At 41.4% G+C, this 22081-nt stretch overlaps 1 protein-coding gene across 1 annotated transcript in view; it reads left to right on the plus strand.

Annotated features, from left to right (window-relative positions):
- Positions 1–22081, plus strand: part of toy (twin of eyeless) — a 319425-nt gene that overhangs the window by 244742 nt on the left and 52602 nt on the right. Inside the window, exon 6 of the mRNA XM_067144164.2 lies at positions 8038–8120. Coding sequence (XP_067000265.1) covers positions 8038–8120 — 83 coding nt within the window. The remainder of the gene's footprint in view (positions 1–8037; positions 8121–22081) is intronic.

Here is a 22081-nt window from a genome sequence, read left to right on the forward strand (position 1 = left end):
CAACCCGACCCATGTGAATTTGCCCGCGAATCGATGAGATTGGCTAACTTCAGCAGCTCATAAAAAAACAACGGCGCGTGATATCTCCATTTTTTCTAATTACCTATCAGTACGGCAAACACTCCTACGCTCATAAAATCCGTTCACGTTGTTTCCGACCATCCTGTATAGTATGAGTATAATTAATAATGCAGCGACTACTGTTACTGTTACTGAAGAAAAATTGAAGTGAATGAGTGGATTTCGACGAAACTACAACGAAAAGAGCAATGCAGCTTAAGTAAGCATTTTTACATACCTAGTCAACGGGAGGTACGATCGCGATCACAAGAATTCCGGGTGGAAAAGGAAACAGGTAACGTTTGGGCGAAGATTTTGGCCAACCCTGAGGATGGAGGAGAAGTAACCAAGTCAACGTCAAGTGTGGTTTGTCTACCAGGAGGTGTGGCTTGCGACGTTGCGCACTCAGAGGCCACTCCCAACCCCATTTTTTCGAGAACTGATTAAGACGTTTCTATGGTTAAATATTCTGGCTATATTAGCTTTTCCTAATCAAGGAAAACAATTAATTAACTGTAATTTAATTGCGATGAAGGGTGCACGATGTAATCCCGCCCCAGTATATGGCATTTAATTATTTGATCAGCGCTGACAATAACTTCATAGGAAGGTTTCCCAAACGCACTTTCGTCTCTGATAATCATAATTAATTAATGCCAGGTTAATTTTACTTTGGTTTTTAGGATAAAAATTATTATTATTATTATTATTATTATTATTATTATTATTATTATTATTATTATTATTATTAGTAGTAGTAGTAGTAGTAGTAGTAGTAGTAGCAGAAGTAGTAGTAGTAGAAGTATTTAACGGGGCCTATATTGACGGAAAAAGGGGCCATTATTTCTTAGAGTGGTTGAGCGCGATGCCATTTCATAATTTATTTATTTATTTATTTATTTATTTATTTATTTATTTATTTATTTATTTATTTATTTATTTATTTATTTATTTATTTATTTATTTATTTACTGCGAACTACAGGATTTCTAATCCCAGTTACAGTGGCAAATGTTTACATGTGGTTTTCTTGCTTTGACTTAGTCTAATAACCTGATATCTGAACTAATATAATATTATATTTACGTTGAGAAAGAAATATTACATACCTAATCCTTACAAGAAACAAGTAGATAAAAAACATAATTTCGTATCTAAACTAGTTTAAAAAACTAATATCTGAACTATTCTCATATTATATTTAAAATGAGAAAGGAAGAGTATTTCACATCGAATCTAATGTAATCTTTACAAGAAAGAGTAAAATGAAAATTAACAAAATTAAAATCGTAATTTCATATCTAAACTATTTTCTACTAGTTCTAAAACTTATAGTTACATTTATGGGATAGGGCTTAATGATGATTGTTTATAATATATTTTGGGGTTCAAATCAGTATTACAAATGAGAGAGTTTTCACGGAGATGGTGAATTGTTGTAAAAACAGGTCTAGAGGTACACAGAAGTCTAAATAATTATTTTTCTGAACTGCACTGTTGTAGACATTGCATAGCCTGTAGAGTGGGGAATTTTTGAGAGGGGTTGTTCTAACTTTTTTATTATGAAAAGTTACAATTGTCCTTGCATTAGAGCGGGGCACGTAGAAGCTCAAGAGGTATAAAAAGTCAGGGTTGTCAACAACAGAATTTACAGTTTTATACAGAAACTTCATGTCATCCTTTTGTCTCTTCAGTTCTACGCTTTCTATTTCAAAATTTAGAAGAAGTTCGTTGTATGCTATGTGTGGATAATTACCGGTTTTTTGATAATGAAGTCTTTATCCGAGACCGCTAACATTTCAGGCAGACTTCGCAAACAACTATTACAAAGAAACTGGAGAATTTGATCCTAAATGAGTTGACATACACATTAATACTGCTGTCTTAGAGGAGCCGTTTGGTTCCTCCCTTCATTCCCCTCTCCTTTCATTGTCGAGCCATTGGGGCGTGTGGGCAGGTGGGGAAGCAAGTATCTTTCCCTTCGTGTGTATTTTGTTCATGCTAGATATCCTCGTACTTCCATTTTCTCCACCTCCCCTCACTCTTCAGATGTGTGCGTGTGTTAACGCGTCTAATGAATTTGACCAATGAGAGAGAGTGTGTGTAAGCAGGTACTGGGTGGTTCTGAGGGCTGTACCGATTTCTTGCCTGAAATGAATATTCTGGCCACGAGACATTAAAGGTTTCGAGTATACAAACTGACACATAATGAGTTGACATACACATTACGTCTGCTGCCTTGAAGGAGCCGTTTGGTTCCTCCCTTCATTCCCCTCTCCTTAGTAGTTCGTAAAGGGGACTTTATGTAGTGGTAGACAAAAACACTAAATCAGAACAAGATTTTATTGATAGTGAGCTGGATCAACTCTTTTCTGAACTGCTCATCGAAAAACAGTTAAAAGCTACAATAAATTTGCGTACTCATTGAGAAAATCCCGCGTACCACAGTTTGAATACCACTGCTTTAGTCTACATCGCTCCAAAAAAACACTTTTCCAATAAATTTGCGTAGTTAGGAAAGTGATATCAAGCACTGAGAACAAAATTTATAGGAAATGTTAACATTTAGACTCGATTTCAAAGCAAACAAGTGTAACCGTTGAATAGAAAATCGTAGATAAGCGTAGAAGATAATGTGCTCCTTTTCGGTCCAGATTTTACTCGGGGACTGGGTTGAAATTTTCAGGTGATCCCTTTTTGTGTCAGGAAGTTTATTGAGGGTGGAGGTGCTTTAAATGTTTTCCAGATGTTCCTCAGGCGCCACATAGACGTTGTCCATGAATTAAAGGGGCATTTAAGTCAGTTGTTTACGTGGTAGTGAATGCATATGGGTATGCATTAGCGGCACGTGGACGTAAAATTTTCTTGTATTATGTGGGTCCAAATCTGAGAAACTAGACCTACTTCTTCGAAGACTTTGCAACTTCCCTACCTTTTAACATCAACTAGGGAGAAATGCATGCGTAATACTGCGCAGGGATGCCTCGTGAAACTTCATACAGGAGGGTCACGTCTAAACTGCACATGCAAATTTACAATATGCGAAAACACACCTAGCCTTAACGTAACATTAATTCTTATGTTATATCCACTCTTCTTCCTTTAGCTGTAATAAATCTCTGATCTTAGCAAGCGCATTTTTACCTCTACCGAGCAAGTGACTGTGCGGTTTGGTGCATGTAGCTATCATCATCATCATTATTATTATTATTATTATTATTATTATTATTATTATTATTATTATTATTATTATTATTATTATTATTATTTATTTTCCACTAATTGTAGTTACAATTTAGGGATGGTGAATGGAGAAAGGGCATAGCCCCACATACACAAAAGTGCCTCCATCACCACTTAAAATTATAATATACAAATATACAATTACATTCTACATGGTGTTCTTATATACAGTTACCGTATTTACATAGGCATATTTCGGGTGATAATGGGTTCGAACCCCACTGTTGGTAGCCCTAAAGATGGATTTCCGTGGCTTCCCAATTTCACAGCAGGAAAATACTGGTGCTGTACATTCATTAAGGCCACGGTCGCTTCCTTTCACTTCTAGCTCTTTCCTATTCCATCGTCGTCATAAGACCTATATGTGCCAGTGCGACGCAAAGCAAATTGTAAAAAAAAAAGAAGAAGAAGAAGACGATTATGATGCTTGCTTGTTGTTTACAGGAGCCTCATATCTAGGTTATCGGCCTAAAACAATAAGAAGAGAACTATCATATAAATGCTAGAGAAAGAATATTCTGTGACTCTCAAAGAGTGGAGGAGTGTACTAATGAAAGCAGACGAGGAAGAAATTTAACTAGTTAGTTTCGTTTCATATGGCAGAATGGCTTCCATGTCTAGTATTAATTTTATTATAATCAGAGAAAGAGAAAAGATCTCGGTTTCTATCCCGTTTCAAAATTGAAACAGCTTACTTTTCCACGAAATTCAATTCATTTGTTACACTAAAGCTTTAAATTTAGGACAAAAGAAATAACACGAAATGAATTCTCGGAACTAATCTTGACAACTCGTGTTATTAAGGGTGGTGGATGGGTGTACTGTATGTGCGTGTGTGTGCGTGCACGCTTTATTCTTGGATACAAAGAAAGGAAAAGAGATTAAGACTAAGGAATGAAAATCAAATCTCGACATGGCCCATCTCCTCCAATCTTGAGCTCTTCCGTTCTTGCAGACTTTTCCCTCGGGAGGCCCGCAAACACAATCTCATTGCCTTCGGGTTTAATTTCTCCCCTCCGGGGAGCCTTAAACCCACACAGCGATTCTCAGGAAAGTCTCGAGTAAAAATAAAAAGAAACGGCATAAAAGAATAAGGTCTGTGACTGAAAGCCAAAGTACTAGGAAAAACAATAATATTTCCGAAACATTAAAAATAAAGTGAAATGAGAGAATAAAGGAAAATATTAAAGGGATGGAAGAACAATAAACCAGAAGAACTGTAAATAGAGATAGCCTCTTGACGTCTTGAGATTTCAAGCGCCTTCGAGAATCAGGAAAATTCGTGCGTCAGGGGGACTGAATGTAGACTATATCCTACTAGGGACTTACAGTACATCTCCCGTTGAGAATCCATGCTAAATATATATTTTATACGGCTAAATTCGTTCTGATTCATTATTATTATTATTATTATTATTATTATTATTATTATTATTATTATTATTATTATTATTATTATTATTTACAATTTGGTTTACGTCGCAATGACACAGATAGGTCTCATGGCGACGATGGGATCGGAAAGAGTTGGGAGTGAGGAGGAAGTGACCGTGGTCTTAATTAAGGTACAGCCCCAGTAATTGCCTGGTGTAAAAATGGGAAACCACGGAAAACCATCTTCTGGGCTGCCGACAGTGGGGTTTGAACATACTGTCTACCGAACGCAACCTCACAGCTGTACAACCGTGACCACACGGACTCATTAGGTTCATTCCTGCGATTCTTATCATAATCATTATTATCAAAATTATTACTATTAATGTTAACAACCTATCCCCGATGTTTTGAGGGGTGCTAATCTTACGGCTGGGTGCCCTTCCTAACACCAACCGTATCTTCAGGAATGTATTCACTATTCCGCACTCCTGTGGTGGTTAGTACTACGCTGTTACCGGGCGAGTTGGCCGTGTTGGTCGCACAGCTGTAAACTTGAATCTGGGGGATTGTGGGTTCGAACCCCACTGTCGGCAGTCCTGAAGATGGTTTTCTGTGGTTTCCCATTTTCACACCGAGCAAATGCTGGGGCTGTACCTTACTTAAAGCCAAGGCCGCTTCCTTCCCACTCCTACACCTTTCCTCTCCCATCGTCGCCATAAGACCTATCTGTGTCGGTGCGACGTAAAGCAAACAGCAAAAAAAAAAAAAAAAAAAGTACTGTATGTACAAGAAGAGAGTGTATTACGACGAACACAAATACCGAGTCTGGCAGGTTCGATCCTAAGTCAGTCCAGTGGCATTTGAAGGTGCTCAGATACGTGAGCCTCGCGTCGGTAGATTTACTGGCACCTTTAAGAACTCCTGCGGGGCAACATTCCGGCACATCGTCGTCTCCGAAGACCGTAAAAGTAGTTAGTGGGATGTAAAGCCAATAACATAATTATTAAATACCGAGTCCCCAAACCAGAGGAATTATCCATACATAGTTAAAATCCTCGCCCTCTCCGGGAATCGAATCCAGGGCACTATGAACCGAATCCGAGTACGATGATCATTCAGCCAAGGAGACAGACGCAAATGTCATATGAATGACATTTTCTTTTCACGCTATTAAAATGCAGTTTAAAAAGAACAGGAAGGTTCATTAAATGAAGAATTGTTCAAATACTCAAGTAAGCAATCCATACAAAGGTTTCTCACATTTATAAATTGAATAGGCCTATGGGATGGAGAAAGACCACCGGAGAATTGTCAAAGAGGATTTTTTGTTTTTTATGAAAAGGTGGCATAGGAGAATTTGACAAATATTGAGGCCAAAGTATTGTAAACTCAGGATACAAACTTTACGCTAGCATATTAGAGAACTTTCCCTACTAGGCTGAGTGGCTCAGGCGGTTGAGGCGATGGCCTTCTGACACCAACTTGGCAGGTTCTATCCGGGCTCAGTACGGTGGTATTTGAAGGTGCTCAAATACGTCAGTCTCTTGTCGGTAGATTTACGAGCACGTAAAAGAAATTCTGCGGGACTAAATTCAGGCACCTCGGCGTCTCTGAAAAACCGTAAAAGTAGTTGGTGGGACGTAAAGCTGTTATTATTATTATTATTATTATTATTATTATTATTATTATTATTACTATTATTATTATTATTGTCCGACTCGTTGGTTGAATGGTCAGCGTACTGGCATTCAGTTTAGAGCGTCCCGGGTTCGATTCTCGGCCGGGTCGGGGAGTTTAATTGCTTCTAATTAATTCTCCTGTTTCGGGGACTGGCTGTTTGTGTCCATCTCAACACTCTCCTCTTCATATTCACACAACACACTACACTACCGACCACGACAGAAACACGCAGTAGTGATTACATCCCTCCATATCAGTTTGGCGGCAGGAGGGCATCCGGCCATAAAACAGGGCCAAATCCACATGTGCTACGCAGTTCGCACCCGCGACCCCACATGTGTGGGCAAAAACGGTAGGAAAAAGAATTATTATTATTATTATTATTATTATTATTATTATTATTATTATTATTATTAAGAATTTCCCTTTGGGAAAATCAAGTGATCATAACTACATCTTTTAATAAATGAAACTCAAATTATTTGTATCTAACGAATCGTTTTCGACGGACATCTGTGTGGAATATGAAGCCCGCAGGTGTAGGATTCAGTACATCGAAAGGGAAAACTGACGCAGGGCCTACGAAACGACAACGAATGAAATAATGTTCTCTAGAGTATGATGAGATGAGGCCTCCTTGACAAAAGATCCTTCTAATTATGTCTCTCAGTCATGACCATCCATCAATAATTCGCATTACAGTCTGCACACTTGTTAGGTAACAACACGCCACACATTCTTTGCCGCTTTCTAGACTGGGTGTCATCATCATCATAATCATCATAATCATCATCATCATCATATCCGGCTCCATGGCTAAATGGTTAGTGTACTGGCCTTTGGTCACAGGGGACCCGGGTTCGATTGCCTTCAGGATCAGGAATTTGACCATAATTGGGTAATTCCTCTGGCACGGGGACTGGGTGTATGTGTCATCTTCATCATCATTTCATCCTCATCACGACGCGCAGGTCGCCTACTGGCGTCCAATCAACAGACCTGAATCTGGCGAACCGAACTTGTCCTCGGACATTCCCGGCACTAAAAGCCATACGCCATTTCATTTCATTTCATCATCACTCATGTTCCTAGGTATTTGTGTATTTTTGAGATTTGAAATGCCCGAGCCAGTAGCTACGCGACTTAGATCACGTAGCTTTCGGTTTGTATTCGAGAGATAGTGGGTTCGAACCGCATTGTCGGCAGCCCTAAAGGTGGTTTTCCGTGGTGCTCCAATTTCACACCAGGCAAATATTGTGGTTGTATTGAAGCAAGGCCACGGTCGACTTCTTCCCACTCCTAGCCCTTTCCTGTTCCATCGCCGCCATAAGACGTCTGTGCGACGTACGGCAAGTAGTATTAGGCATAATTTAAAAAAAAAGTATTTTAAATGAAGATTTTCCCGAAAATTATGTTGCATTTTAACTGTTTTAAAAGTGCAAGAGTAGGGGTGAATAACTGAAGAAAACTGAGAAATTATTTATAGTAATTTACACTTCTTAGATGTAGCCTACTCCTGCAATACAATTACGAGGGTGATCCAATAGCTACAGCCTTCAAGAACCTAGTTCGCTTTTTCTGCCCACTATACAGAGCCAGTATTAACTCTTGTAAATGCTTAATTAACTCCATGGTTTCCATCCGCTCTGTTGTGAACTGAAACTCTTCTTGTTACAGAGTTCGAGCGGACGCACTATCCGGACGTTTTCGCCCGGGAGAGGCTCGCGGAAAAGATCGGCCTTCCCGAGGCACGTATCCAGGTGAGTGGCTGCATGTGCAATGTGGCTTAGTTGAGTGTAAAAAATTGTAGAGTGCATTCTATATTTAGCATTATATTCTAGAAGGAATATATTTTGTACGTTACTTTTCCGTTGTTTATAGTTGCGTTTTCCCAGGCAAAGCAGAATTTGCATGTCGCTTCATTTCTTCAATGTTTTTCCAAATATTTTTTCATATATTCACAATTTGTCTAATAACTGTTTTCAGAACTTCAAAAGTAATTGCTTTTTGATTCTTTCCGAACCATTAGAGAACTGCAAAATTACTTCATTAGGTACGTCTCATTCTTTTCGGTAAAAGGCTGATAATCGACTAAGTTTGTAATGCTACAAGGATCATTAATCTATCGTGTTTTCTGTAGGGATTATTAGAAGGACAAATTCAAGCTGTGTTCTTGAAAAACTGCAAGTATGGCCCAAAGTAAGGGAAAGGCCCCCAAGGATAGAAAAATAGGACTCCATATACCTCTCAAACCTAATATTTTGTGCTCGGTTGGAAGCAGGAGCTAGATAGGAGATAAATATATGTACTAGTCTATTAAAGATATTTTATGAATACTCGTTGATACAGAAGGATAGGAGTTAGGTTCATATTTTATACTAATTAAAGGTTAAGTCAGGAATAAAATCGATGGTTGAAGCTGTGCGTATGAAGCGGTCTTGTCAGGTGAATGTAAGAGTAGGCCCTATAGGTATCTTAGGAGAATAATGGTCTCAGCTTTATCAAGGTGACTACGATTACAACACGAGTTTCGGAGTTCAACAGATTAAAAACGATATCACAATGCGACGATGCTTAAATATAAATAAGACAAAAATGTCTTTGTCATTATTTGTTAGCTCGTTTGTTTGTTTGTTTGATTGTTTGTTTGTTTGTTTGTTTGTTTGTTTGTTTGTTTGTTTGTTTGTTTGTTTGTTTGTTTGTTTGTTTGTTTGTTTGTTTGTTTGTTTGTTTGTTTGTTTGTTTGTTTGTTTGTTTGTTTGTTTGTTCATGAATTCCATGACCACATATATCTTTCCTGCAGGGAAGTTGATGTCTGTATGAGCTCATCTCAATAGCAGGATACTTGAAAAGAGCATACAAACCTTCTGTATCTAATGTTGAAGAGAAGAGGAAGGAGGGAACTCTACTGGAGTGGGAGTGGTTGGAGGACGGTAAAATGGCCTGAATATCTCAAATGTTGAAACTTTCTATAGATAACTAAAGCCTACACACAAAGGAGCGAGGATGAGAGAGAGAGAAATTAGAGTAATAGCACTCGCGAAAAGGAAAGGGAGATAGCATAGGATGGGTTGGGAGTGGGATGGGCTAGTATATACCACGTAATACTGGTAATGATAACGATGAGGCCAAGAAGGACTCGTTGAAGGTTCAGTATTTCTATTTGAATGAGAACTGCAGAAAATTCATACAGCACCCAGACATGGATGCGCCTTTTCATGGTTCTAAAAATAAAACGGAATGAGGAAGAAAAGGAGACTCAGAAACAATTAGAGGACAAATGAAAGGAATATTCATAGCGATGTTGCGCTTTTCTTTCCACATTAAGTTTCAGAGTTTTCAGAAGAGATAGCCTATATACTTTTATATATAGCCTCCACAAGAGATGAGGAATGGATGTAGACAAAAAAGAAAGCAGCAGGAAAGGGCGAGGGTAACTCAAGTGGGTGGGTTTACCCTTTCAAAAAAAAGTATTTTACTCCCAACCTACGTTAGTTACTGTGTAGCTGAGTGTTCCCCTGGTAATTTAGATAAGTAACACTGAGAAAGAGAATTCCCTGCTCGGGATAGGAGAGAGGGGTGGGGGACTTTTTGGTTTACGTTCACTCAAATGTTGTTGAAAGGGGAATTTAAAAAAAGAAAAGAAAGAAAAGCATGTACTGTCATTCATTGGAACCATCGCTTTACACAAACTTCCCCTACATACGAAGAAGAAACCAGACCCTGCCTGTTGTTAATCATATAATTATGTGTATTTCAACACAAAGAATTAGACTATGAATGGAGTTAATATAACTTTGCACCGCACGAATCACGTGCTTTACCCTATGGCAGGGCGGGGTTATCTCTCCCTGGAGCCAATCAGCGTCCTCATTGCTACCTAGCGCAACACTGGAGAGTCACTATTGTTGCTATTCGTTCCAGTCTTCCAGCAGAAGTGTCTTCATCCATCTTAATTAAGAACATTTCAGAATTTTACCGTTAAATTTGTGTAGATACTGTCCTGGAGTTTGAATGTTTCACTTCCTGTGTTGTAGTCATAAGTTCGACCTCAGGACTCTCCAAACTTTCATACTGAAGTTCCAAACACTCATAGATGATGATGAAAATAATAATAATAATAATAATAATAATAATAATAATAATAATAATAATAATAATAATAATAATAATAACTCAGGTGGCCAAGAGTGGTGGTGGTGGTTATTGTTTTAAGAGGAAATGCAACTGGGCAACCACCCTCTATTAACACTAATCAGAAGGAAAACTGTAAAGGGTCCTACACTTTGCAAAGTGGTATCGGCCAAAGAAACACAAGGGCCACGAAGGGCGAGAAAATGAAAGTCTCCCTAGGTCTCGCTACCTAATACCGTCGGAGTCGGAAAAGAACAAAAGTTGACCAAGGGAGGTTGGATAGGATAGATGAAAGTGAGGAGCCTGGCAAAAGTAAGTGGAAGCAATGGCAGGACTTAGATAAGGATCCTGGGGTCGCGAACCCACGCTCCCAAGTTAAGAGCCCCTGGGGCCCCTTTTAGTCGCCTCTCATGACAGGCAACGGAAACCGTGGGTGTTATTCTACCGCCCCCTCCCACAGGGGAATGAGATGGGACCTTTGTTGAGCCTGAGTTTTAATTAATATTGTTGGATAAACACCAATGTGACTGCCGATATCGCACAGCATGGATTAGTACCGAACCATCTTAATTCTGCCCTTCAAAACTGCGTCTACCTCCGCCGGCGCCTTGAAGCAGCGGCCGAGGTAATTCGTCGTGCTGACCACACGTCACCTCGTAATCTGCAGGCTGAGCACTGGTCGCTTGGTATTCCACGCCCCGTTAGGGCTGCAGCGACATGGGATTTGTTTTATTTTTACAGTAGAAACCCGATTTAATTAACCGAGGTGCCGTATTATTCAAGCAAAATGTGCAAGTCTAAAACACAACATAACCTTTTTAATGCCAATAATTCTTCAAGTTTTGTTGTGAATACTGTGCCGCAAATGTACTGTAAGTAATATTATTGTGACAAAAAAGGAACAGGTACCACGATGAAACAAAAGAATTTAAACTTTCTTCAGAAATGTTATAGTGTAAAAAGTTACGAAGTGATTAGTTTCATTTTATTGTAACTTGATTTTAATTACGCTACCCTGAGAGAATTCATACAGTGTTAAATATACATTATTTAATGTTGCGAAATATTTTACAGCGTTTACATCAATTGTTCGAGTTACCTACTTGCTGCATTGCAGACCTATTGGTTACTGCAAAAATAAACGTGAATGTGTCTTTCTCTCCGGTCTAGAAAGCCAAGAATAACGGCCGAGAGGATTCGTGTGCTGACCACACGGGAAATCGTAATCTGCAGGCCTTCGAGCTCAGCAGCGGTCGCTTGGTAGGCCAAGACCCTTCAAAGGCTGTAGTGCCATGGGATTTGGCTTGGTTTGGTATCTTTCTCTATTTTCAAATTCACTAAGATATGAGAAAACGTTCAGTAGTTGGCCTGTTGTACGATACCTAGTTGTTATTTTTATGTCAATGTGGCCGTCCGTATTATCCGAGCTTTCACTTATCCGTAGAGGTCTCGGTCCACATTACCTCGGATAAATGGGGTTCTAGGTACTGATTTATTATTATTATTATTATTATTATTATTATTATTATTATTCATTTATTCGTATAGGCCACTAATAAACCTAAAGTGTCTGCTTGATGTGAGATTTCCTAAGGCGGCACACTTCTGTCATCTTCTCACTATGTGCTTTCTTCTTTTCTTCAGACCAATTTGTCCCAGTCTTCAAATTTTTTTTTTTGCTAGGGGCTTTACGTCGCACCGACACAGATAGGTCTTATGGCGACGATGGGATGGGAAAGGCCTAGGAGTTGGAAGGAAGCGGCCGTGGCCTTAATTAAGGTACAGCCCCAGCATTTGCCTGGTGTGAAAATGGGAAACCACGGAAAACCATCTTCAGGGCTGCCGATAGTGGGATTCGAACCTACTATCTCCCGGATGCAAGCTCACAGCCGCGCGCCTCTACGCGCACGGCCAACTCGCCCGGTAGTCTTCAATTTCTTGACCTCCCGGCCCACTTTCCAATTATGTACTTTTTGTCTGAATATCCGTCTGTCGTGTATGTCCGAGTCTGTGATGCCAGGCATCCTTCACGTCTTCTCTAACTTCGGCGATCCACTTCATGTTCTTTACACTTTCGGTGTATTCCAAGATCTGTTTAGTCAGTCGGCTGACGGGCATTCTCTTGATGTGACCTTAGAATTTCAGTCGACGTTTCATCATGTCGTGTACCATGTTGGATATCCGCTCAGTCTCCTGTCTACTTCGCAACCGGTACGCTTCTTGTGTCTTTTTGGGTCCTAGAATTTTTCTGACAATTCTTCTCTCTAGTTTCTTGATGTTTTCTAGTTCACCTTTTCGATTCAAGACTAATGTTTCAGGTGCGTACAGGGTTTCAGGTTCGATGACCGTGTTATAATGTCTCACTTTGGTGTTAAATGAATTTCGTGTGGCTATTTCTAGCCGAGTGCAGCCCTTGTAAGGCAGACCCTCCGATGAGGGTGGGCGGCATCTGCCATGTGTAGGTAACTGCGTGTTATTGTGGTGGAGGATAGTGTTATGTGTGGTGTGTGAGTTGCAGGGATGTTGGGGACAGCACAGACACCCAGCCCCCGGGCCATTGGAATTAACCAATTAAGGTTAAAATCCCCGACCCGGCCGGGAATCGAACCCGGGACCCTCTGAACCGAAGGCCAGTACGCTGGCCATTCAGCCAACGAGTCGGACACTTTGGTGTTACGTGATAGACATGATTTATTGTAGATGTTCACAGTCTTCCAGAATGCTCTGGTCATCTCTTGTCTTCCCCGTTGGTAAGCTGATTTCTCCATCCCATTGGCCTGTATCACCTCTCCGGGGTACGTGAATGTGTGAACCCTCTTGATATTCCCGTATTTTGTAGTAATTTCCTCCGGTGCGTCTTTCAGGTTCGACAGATATTGTGTTTTCTCTAAGGAAATCTGTAGTCCCACCTTCTCAGCCATGTCTTTCAGAACTTTGATTTGTTTTGTTGCTGTCTCTATGGTATTTGAAAGTATTGCTAAATCATCGGCAAATACTAGACAACTTATATCTATTCTCTTGATCTTTCTTCCAAACCTGATGGGTTTGTGAAGTCCCTGTGCCTTCAGTTCCTTTTTCCATTCGCTGATCACTTTGTCCAGTATTATGTTGAAAAGAATAGGTGATAGATCATCACCTTCTCTTACTCCGTTCTAATTCCAAATGAATGTGATAGTTCCCCCATGAATTTGATTCTGGATTTAATGTCCGTTAGTATCTGTTTGATGAGGTTTGACGTCAACTCTTCAAGGCCTCTCTCCTCTAGTTCTAGTATCAGCGATTGTCTGTCTACAGAATCGTAAGACTTCATGAAGTCTACGAAAGTTCAAACGATCTATTTGCTTCTCATTGCATGATATCTCAGAATTGTTTTCGGATTGAGTATCTGTTCAGCACAAGATCTTCCAGGTCTCAAGCCTGTTTGGTATTCTCCTATCGTGTGTTCCAGTTGTGACTGTACTCTATCTAGCAGGCACTGTGATAGAATCTTGTATGCAGATGATAATAGCGATACTCCTCTGTAGTTATCTACAACCTGTGGGAAATGTTCCTGTAAATTAACATTGTGAAGATAGGCGATTCCATATATCCTTAGGAAACCTCCAGATACCTCTCAGGGAACTTCTAGAGCCCCGTTACAGAATGACGGTTAAGGAACCCTATACAGTAGCTATAGTTAAACAATCTCCCCTTCACGATCTAATTTCCTGCGTGCTACATTAAATGCAGGGGCATATTTCTTTATAGATCATACACATGTAGAAAGGGACTTCCTGCAAACACACATACATATTATCGCCCTTTCATTCGAACAATACACTCTCCTTCATGCATTTTAAACAAGGTCATATGGTCAGAATGGAAGTTATGATTACCAGTGATAATGGGCGAGACTTCGCATGAGGATACCAACGATGACATTCAACTACCTCTGCTTGGGTTAATAATAATAATAATAATAATAATAATAATAATAATAATAATAATAATAATAATAATAATAATAATAATAATAATAATAACTCGTTATTAGGGTTCGGATGTTTATGACCTAAAGAAGTACGAAATATGCAAGCAAATTTGCCCTAAAAACTAGCTAAATATGACCTAAAAAAGTAAAATATGACGTAAGCATTTTAGGGATAGGTAGCAAGTATTAGAGTATTACTAACATTACACGTGTCAAAAAGTTTTTCAAAAAATGAAATGGCGTATGACTTTTAGTGTCCGAGGACAAGTTTGGCTCGCCAGATGCAGGTCTTTTCATTTGACTCCCTTAGGCGACCTGCGCGTCGTGATGAGGATGAAATGATGTTGAAGACGACACATGCACCAAGACCCCGTGCAAGCGAAATTAACCAATTATGATTAAAATTCCCGACCCTGCCGAGAATCGAACCCGGAAACCCTTTGACTAAAGGCCAACACGCTAAACATTAAGCCATGGAGCCGGACGTGTCAAGAAGACACATTTAATCATAAAAACTGACAGAGCTACAGTAGGTAAATTAGTATCATAGCCCTAAGGCGCAGTTTTCACCGTGTTTTTCTAAAAAATAACAAAAAATAAAATACTAGCATGCTTCTTGATATCCGACGGCGTACGTTCGTGCAGCATCTTTCTCAGAATCATATCGTCTAAACATGCTACCTATTTTGAAATCCTGTGTTTGAAACTCGACGCAGACAATATGTACCTTGTTAAAAATGGCGCCTCACTTTAAACGAAAATGCTCAAAATACAACCAAATATGAGCTTATATCACTAAAATAACCAAAATATGGTCATCGCAATAAAATGGCTGAAATATGCATTCATATAAAACAAAAATTCCTTTAAACTGGGTCAGGAACCCATCATTCACAGTTATTTTACAGGTTTCGGATAAAATGATCTCGGGAATGAAATACAACCTGTGACAATAAAGTTCGGTGAATAGTCCTGTACTATCAACGTACATGAACAATGCTCGGCAGTGACCTTACTGTCCTTCGAAATAGCCCCCTCCCATAACTATGCACTGCTGAGATCGGCGATACATATCCTGGAAACTTTGCAAGAAGGCTTCCTTTGGGATGGTGTTCAAAAGCCTCGTCACGTTTCGTTGGATGTCAGGAATATCGTCAAATATCTTTCCTTTCAAAGCGAGTTTGAGTCGTAGGAATAGGAAGAAATCTGGAGGATTGAGATCTGGTGAGTATGGGGGATGTTCAAGTTGCACCACCCCCTTTTTTGCCTTGAACTGTTTGACGATATTGGCTGTGTGTGGCCGAGTGTTGTCATGGACAAAAAACCATGAACTTTGTTGTGCGTACTGGGGTTGTACCCTGCGTAGACGTTTCATGAAACGGGTCAAAATTTCAATGTACCGTGCAGAATTCAACGTCGTTCCCTCAGGTAGAAATTCCTTGTGGATAATGCCTTGTCTATTGAAAAAGGTGATGAGCATCGTTTTGATGTGGGACTTTTCGGCTCTGGCCTTTTTCCGACGACGGGATCCCGGTGAACGCCATTCCATACTTTGCCGTTTCGTTTCAGGGTCGTACCTGAGACACCAGGTTTCATCCACAGTAACAACACAGTTCAAGAAATTTGGTGTCGCATCCACCGTTTCGACAAAATCCTGTGAAACCTCTAAACGTGCCTGTTTCTGATCGTCAGAGAAGTGATGTGGCACAAGACGAGAACACGATTTCCTCTTCCCTGACTTCTGGGTAACGATCTGCCGCACGGATTCACGGTTAATCTGCAGTTCATCCGCTATCCTGCGCACAGTTAATCGCCGATCGTTCGTGATTAATATCCTCACATTCTCAATGTCTTCGTCACTGACGGCGGTCGCCGATCTTCCGCTACGGGGGTTGTCAGAAACACTTTCCCGGCCTCCTCGAAAATGGGCGAACCACTCGTACACAGACTTCAAGGACAGTGCTTGATCTTCATAAACACGTACCAGCATCGTATGCGTTTCTTTCGGTGTCTTGCCAAGCTTAAAACAAAACTGTACATTGATCTTTTGGTCGTTCATGGTCCTGTCCGCAGTTCAGAGCCAACGCACAAACACGACAGTGTCAAACAAGACTTACACGGCACACACACGATGCTCAACTGAACAACGTTGGGAGCAGGTGGTCAAAACCTGCTGCTGCGAAGGTGCAGCGTTGCGTGTCACCAGTGTTACCGGATCGACCATTCCGACTTCATTCACCGAAATTTATTGTCACAGGTTTTATGAATCTTTTTTGCTATTGGCTTTACGTCACATCGACACAGATAGGTCTTATGGCGACGATGGAACAGGAAAGGCCTGGGACTGGGAAGGAAGCGGCCGTGGCCTTTATTAAGTTACAGCCCCAGCATTTGCCTGGTGTGAAAATGAGAAACCACGGAAAACCATCTTCAGGGCTGCCGACAGTGGGGTTCGAACCCACTATCTCCCGAATACTGGATACTGACCGCACTTAAGCGACTGCAGCTATCGAGCTCGGTGTTGTATGACTCATTTAACATCCGAACCTTACTCATCATTATCGTATGGTCTTAGCTACCGCTACATAAATTTTGATTTAACGCCATCCAGGCTGTGTGCGCGTCAATTTCAACGTTCCGTTTTATTCTACCTAATGGCAGAGAAACTGTTTATGTTGGGCGATCCATGACTGAACTTTTTTTAAACAAGTAAATTTGTCAAGTAAGCACCAAATATGTCACCAGAGATCTTTTACACGCCGACATCGTACGACGTGGAGTGTCGAATGGACTCGTTATCTGCCCTTCAAAAGTATGACGACCTACTTGAACCCACGAACCCCCACTGATCCACAGAGGAAGCTTGTCCTGGGTGAGCAAAATACGTAGGCAAGTCAATAAGTATCAGCAATTTTGCTCTAATTGTCTTTAGGTTGGCTCTATATCGTTGTGTGCTCACCAGCCGCCAGATGGCACCGTTGTCTACGTCTGTGGTAGGTTTCAGTGTTATCAGATCAGTACAGCTTGCGCTGTTGCGACGTAAAGATGGCCGTGCCAGTCTCTATTTTCACCAAGGTAGAACAGCGTTCCGTAATCCGTTTTATGTGGTCTTAGGGTGTACCAGGAGCGGAAATTCATAGAAGACGTTCTGCACAACACGGAGACAATGTTTTACCACAGCAAAGTGTTTACCAGTGGATTATAGAGTTCAAAAGGAGTTGCACGAGCGTGTAGGATAAGGAAAGATCCGGCTGTCCATCTGCAGCCGTAACTGATGCCAATATTGAACAAGTGCGTGATATGATCCCAAATAACAGACGAGTGACTGTTGATGACGTGGCAAACCATGCTTCTGCATATGAAATCATGCATAACAGGCTTAACATTCACAAAGTCTATTCGAAATGGCTTCCAAAACAGCTCAATGAAGAACAGAAGCGCAATCGTGTGAGACCGTCATGCTAACGAAGGTGGAACGTTCCTGAAACGGATCATCACTCGAGATGAAACATGGGTTCACCGCTTCGAATCAGGGAGCAGATGTCAGAGCATAGCATGGAAGCATCCGCTCTGGCAAAGCATTGTCCCCGTATTGTGCTGAAAGTTTCCTATGAATTTCCGCTTCTGGTACACCCTCAGACAACAAGAAACCGATTACGGCACGCTGTTCTTCCTTGGTGCAAACAGAGAGTAGCGCGGCCATCTTTACATCGCAACACCGGGCGAGTTGGCCGTGCGCGTAGAGGCGCGCGGCTGTGAGCTTGCATCCGGGAGATAGTAGGTTCGAATCCCACTATCGGCAGCCCTGAAGATGGTTTTCCGTGGTTTCCCATTTTCACACCAGGCAAATGCTGGGGCTGTACCTTAATTAAGGCCACGGCCGCTTCCTTCCAACTCCTAGGCCTTTCCTATCCCATCGTCGCCATAAGACCTATCTGTGTCGGTGCGACGTAAAGTCCCTAGCAAAAACTTTACATCGCAACAGCGCAAGCTGTGCTGATCTGATAACGCTGAAACCTACCACAGACGTAGACAACGGTACCATCTGGCGGCTGGTGAGCACACAATGCTATAGAGCCAATTTAAAGACAACTAGGACAAAATTGCAGATACTTACTGACTTGCCCTCGTAAAACAGACCGGAAAAATATTAATACGACTGACGCGGAATTGATCTTGGTAATGAACAGGAGAAATGCCCTTTACAGTAAATGCTGGAAACCGTAATTTCGATGCGTTGCTGTGACGTGTCTGCGCGTGCGTACCTCCCGCATCTCCCGAGTACTTCGCTGTGTCATTAGGTGTGAGTCTGTGAGAGGAGCAGGCGTGTTTAGTGACCAGTTGAATGCAGCACAAAATGGTATTCACGATAAAAATACGCGTGTTTATTGTCAAGTATTATGTGAAGCACGATTTGTGGAGAGCCTGTGCGGAACTGTTTGCGCAAGAGTTTAACACTGGAAGTGTTCTGGCAAAGTCTCCACCAAAATCTGCCACGCAAAACTTAGTGGCAAATTGGCGTAAAACGGACTCTGTAGCGAATGAAAATCGTAACTATCCGAAAATAGTTCCAGTACCAGACCGGGCGAGTTGGCCGTGCGGTTAAGGGCGCACAGCTGTGAGCTCTTATCCGGGAGATAGTGAGTTCGAACCCCACTGTTGGCAGCCCTGAATGTGGTTTTCCTTGGTTTCCCATTTTAACACCAGGAAAATGTTGGGGCTGTATCTTAATTAAGGACACGGCCGCTTCCTGCCCACTCCTAGCCCTTTCCTATCATATCGTCACCATAAGATCTATCTGTGTCGGTGCGACGTAAAGCAAAATTTGAACGGACAGCAGAAAACATTGCTCGGGTGAAGGAAAGCGTGGTACGAACTCCGACAAAATCTGAACGCCGTTTATCTGTACAAGTGGCAATTAAGAGATCGTCGTGTCGAAACATTATCAAGAAGGACGTGCGTCTGTATCCTTACAAATTTACTGGTGTTCATGCATTAAAGCGTCCTGATGAACCTTCGGGTGTTCAGTTCTGCCGATTGGTTTCTGAGGGAAGTGGAGACAGGACTTTTGGGTTCTCATTTTTTCATGTCTTCAGATGAGGCAATTTCCACCATCTTCTGTGAAGTTCAATAACAAAGGTCAATTCCGCGTCTGTCCTATTATAAATAATTTCCGCGGCAGTTTTTTTTGCTAGTTGCTTTACGTCGCACCGACACAGATGGGTCTTATGGCGACGATGGGTCAGAAAAGGGCTAGGAGTGGGAAGGAAGCGGCCGTGGCCTTAATTAAGGTACATCCCCAGCATTTGCCTGGCGTGGAAATGGAAAACCACCAAAAACCATCTTCAGGGCTGCCGACAGTGGGGTTCGAACCTACTATCTCCCGAATACTGGATACTGGCCGCACTTAAGCGACTGCAACTATTGAGCTCGGTCAGTTTTATTTTGCCCTTCCGGTTTTTACGAAGGAGTATGTGTTAAGACGAACAAAAATACCCAATTCCCGAGCCAGAGAATCCGATCAGACGTAGCTAAAATAACTTGTCCCGGTGTGGAATCGAACTAAGGTCTCTCAGAACAGAATGCAACTACTGGAACCATTCGGCTTACGCGTCCAAAGCTGGATATAAATTTATATCTACTTCCTTCAAATAATGATGTCATAGATCGTTTCACTTGACATTAAATAGCACCACTAAGGGCATTTCAAACGTTTCTTACCTGATTGCAAACAGAATGAATGTATTTCCATTAAAATGTTTCCACGCCGGCGTACACATATAAGCTGTCGAGTCAAACTGTTTCGAAGTGCTGTCAATTTGTTTTCATTAACATGTGCCAGGACATCGATCCGAATTATGCAGAGCATGTAAAATGTATTGTGAAAGCCCCGAAGCTGCTTCTGTCCAACACCCGCGTGATGAGTTACATCAGCATGCAAATCCCGTGTCTAGCTCTCATAACTTATCAATGAGACCACAACGACAATTGCAGCCAACGATCAGACACACTTTTAATACAGTCAGCTATGAGGTGAAGGCGACAGCTCGTGGTGGAATTAGGGAATTACACGGGAGACTTCAAGAGCAAAATTAGTACAATGCTTTGCTAGCATTTGTAGCCGTTCTTCGCATGGGAATTTGTAATGGAAATACAATATGCTTCATTCAAACGTTGAATACCGCATGTTAACTTATACTTTTCTGTGAGTGCGCTTGGCAATAACGTGAAGTACGATAAAGATTAGCAAACAAAATTAGGACTGTTAGAGAGTTTATTGTATGGTAAAGTTCCAGGTCAGGAGTTGTGCGTACCGAGCTCGATAGCTGCAGTCGCTTAAGTGCGGCCAGTATCCAGTAATCGGGAGATAGTGAGTTCGAGCCCCACTGTCGGCAGCCCTGAAGATGGTTTTCCATGGTTTCCCATTTTCACACCAGGCAAATGCCGGGGCTGTACCTTAATTAAGGCCACGGCCGCTTCTTTCCAATTCCGAGGCCTTTCCTATCCCATCATCGCCGTAAGACATATCTGTGTCGGTGCGACGTAAAGCAAATAGCAAAAAAAAAAAAAAAAAAAAAAAGTAACGGATCCAAGATAGGTATGGGAGAAATTGCTTCAAAGAATGCTCCTGGCTTTGTTTCATTTGCAGTCGCTGATTCCACTGGATCTTCAAGTTTGTTGTTGTCTTTCTCTGAGGGAGGAGCACATCCTCATTCCTGTCACGATTTGATTTCCTGATATATGTCCTTGGGATGTTCCTACGAAAAGAAAATGTTATATCTAAAGAATCAAATTCGACATCTTACCCCGAAGAAAAAGTGGCATCTCTACCGAGGTCGGGGTGAGACGCCACTTTCCGCAACGTGCACATAATGGCAGTTTCGGAGCAAGTGAATTTAGCAACCTACATTACAAAGTATCCACCATGCCCAGCACATAATAATATTTGCATATCCTACTAATTGTATTGGCTGATACGCAATTTAAAACAACTGTGCGTTATTAACAAGGCATCGCCTTAAGTTATTACCTTGAATTTCTTGATAACAGAGCGGGAAAACTGTTCACACAGCGTTCTACGCATTGGACTTCACGGCCAACTGAGGCCAACAAGCGCGAGACAAGTTGGTATTGCGATCTGGTGGTACCCAACGGAACTACGAAGCTGTAGGCATCTACCCCCGATAGACATCTCCCCCCAATCCACTCTATATTTTCCTGCGAATGCACATGGCAATAACGTGAAGTACGATAAAGATTAGCAAAGTCGAGACAGAATTAGAACGATTAGAGACTTTATTTTATGGTACAATTCCAGATCCGGAGTTGTGCGAAATTCTCCGTGCTTCTCGCTTACATATTGTTGTTTTTCTGACCACTGTACAGGCGCTGTTGCTAAAGACTCATGAAACACAACGTTGATGACAGTTGGATGGTAAATATGAGGTATGGTTAAAATATCTCCACTATTTTCCACTTATAAGGAATATGCTTTACATGCACCCGCTTTTGAGCTATGTCCGCTGGGACTTGTACTGAAAAACCGTCCATTAGTGATATCTCCCTTACTAATCCTCCTATCGAAATAATGCACGTGAGAAAAAAGTTTTAGAAATT

This window comes from Anabrus simplex, chromosome 3, assembly GCF_040414725.1.
Source record: "Anabrus simplex isolate iqAnaSimp1 chromosome 3, ASM4041472v1, whole genome shotgun sequence".
Classification (NCBI taxonomy): Eukaryota; Metazoa; Arthropoda; class Insecta; order Orthoptera; family Tettigoniidae; genus Anabrus; species Anabrus simplex.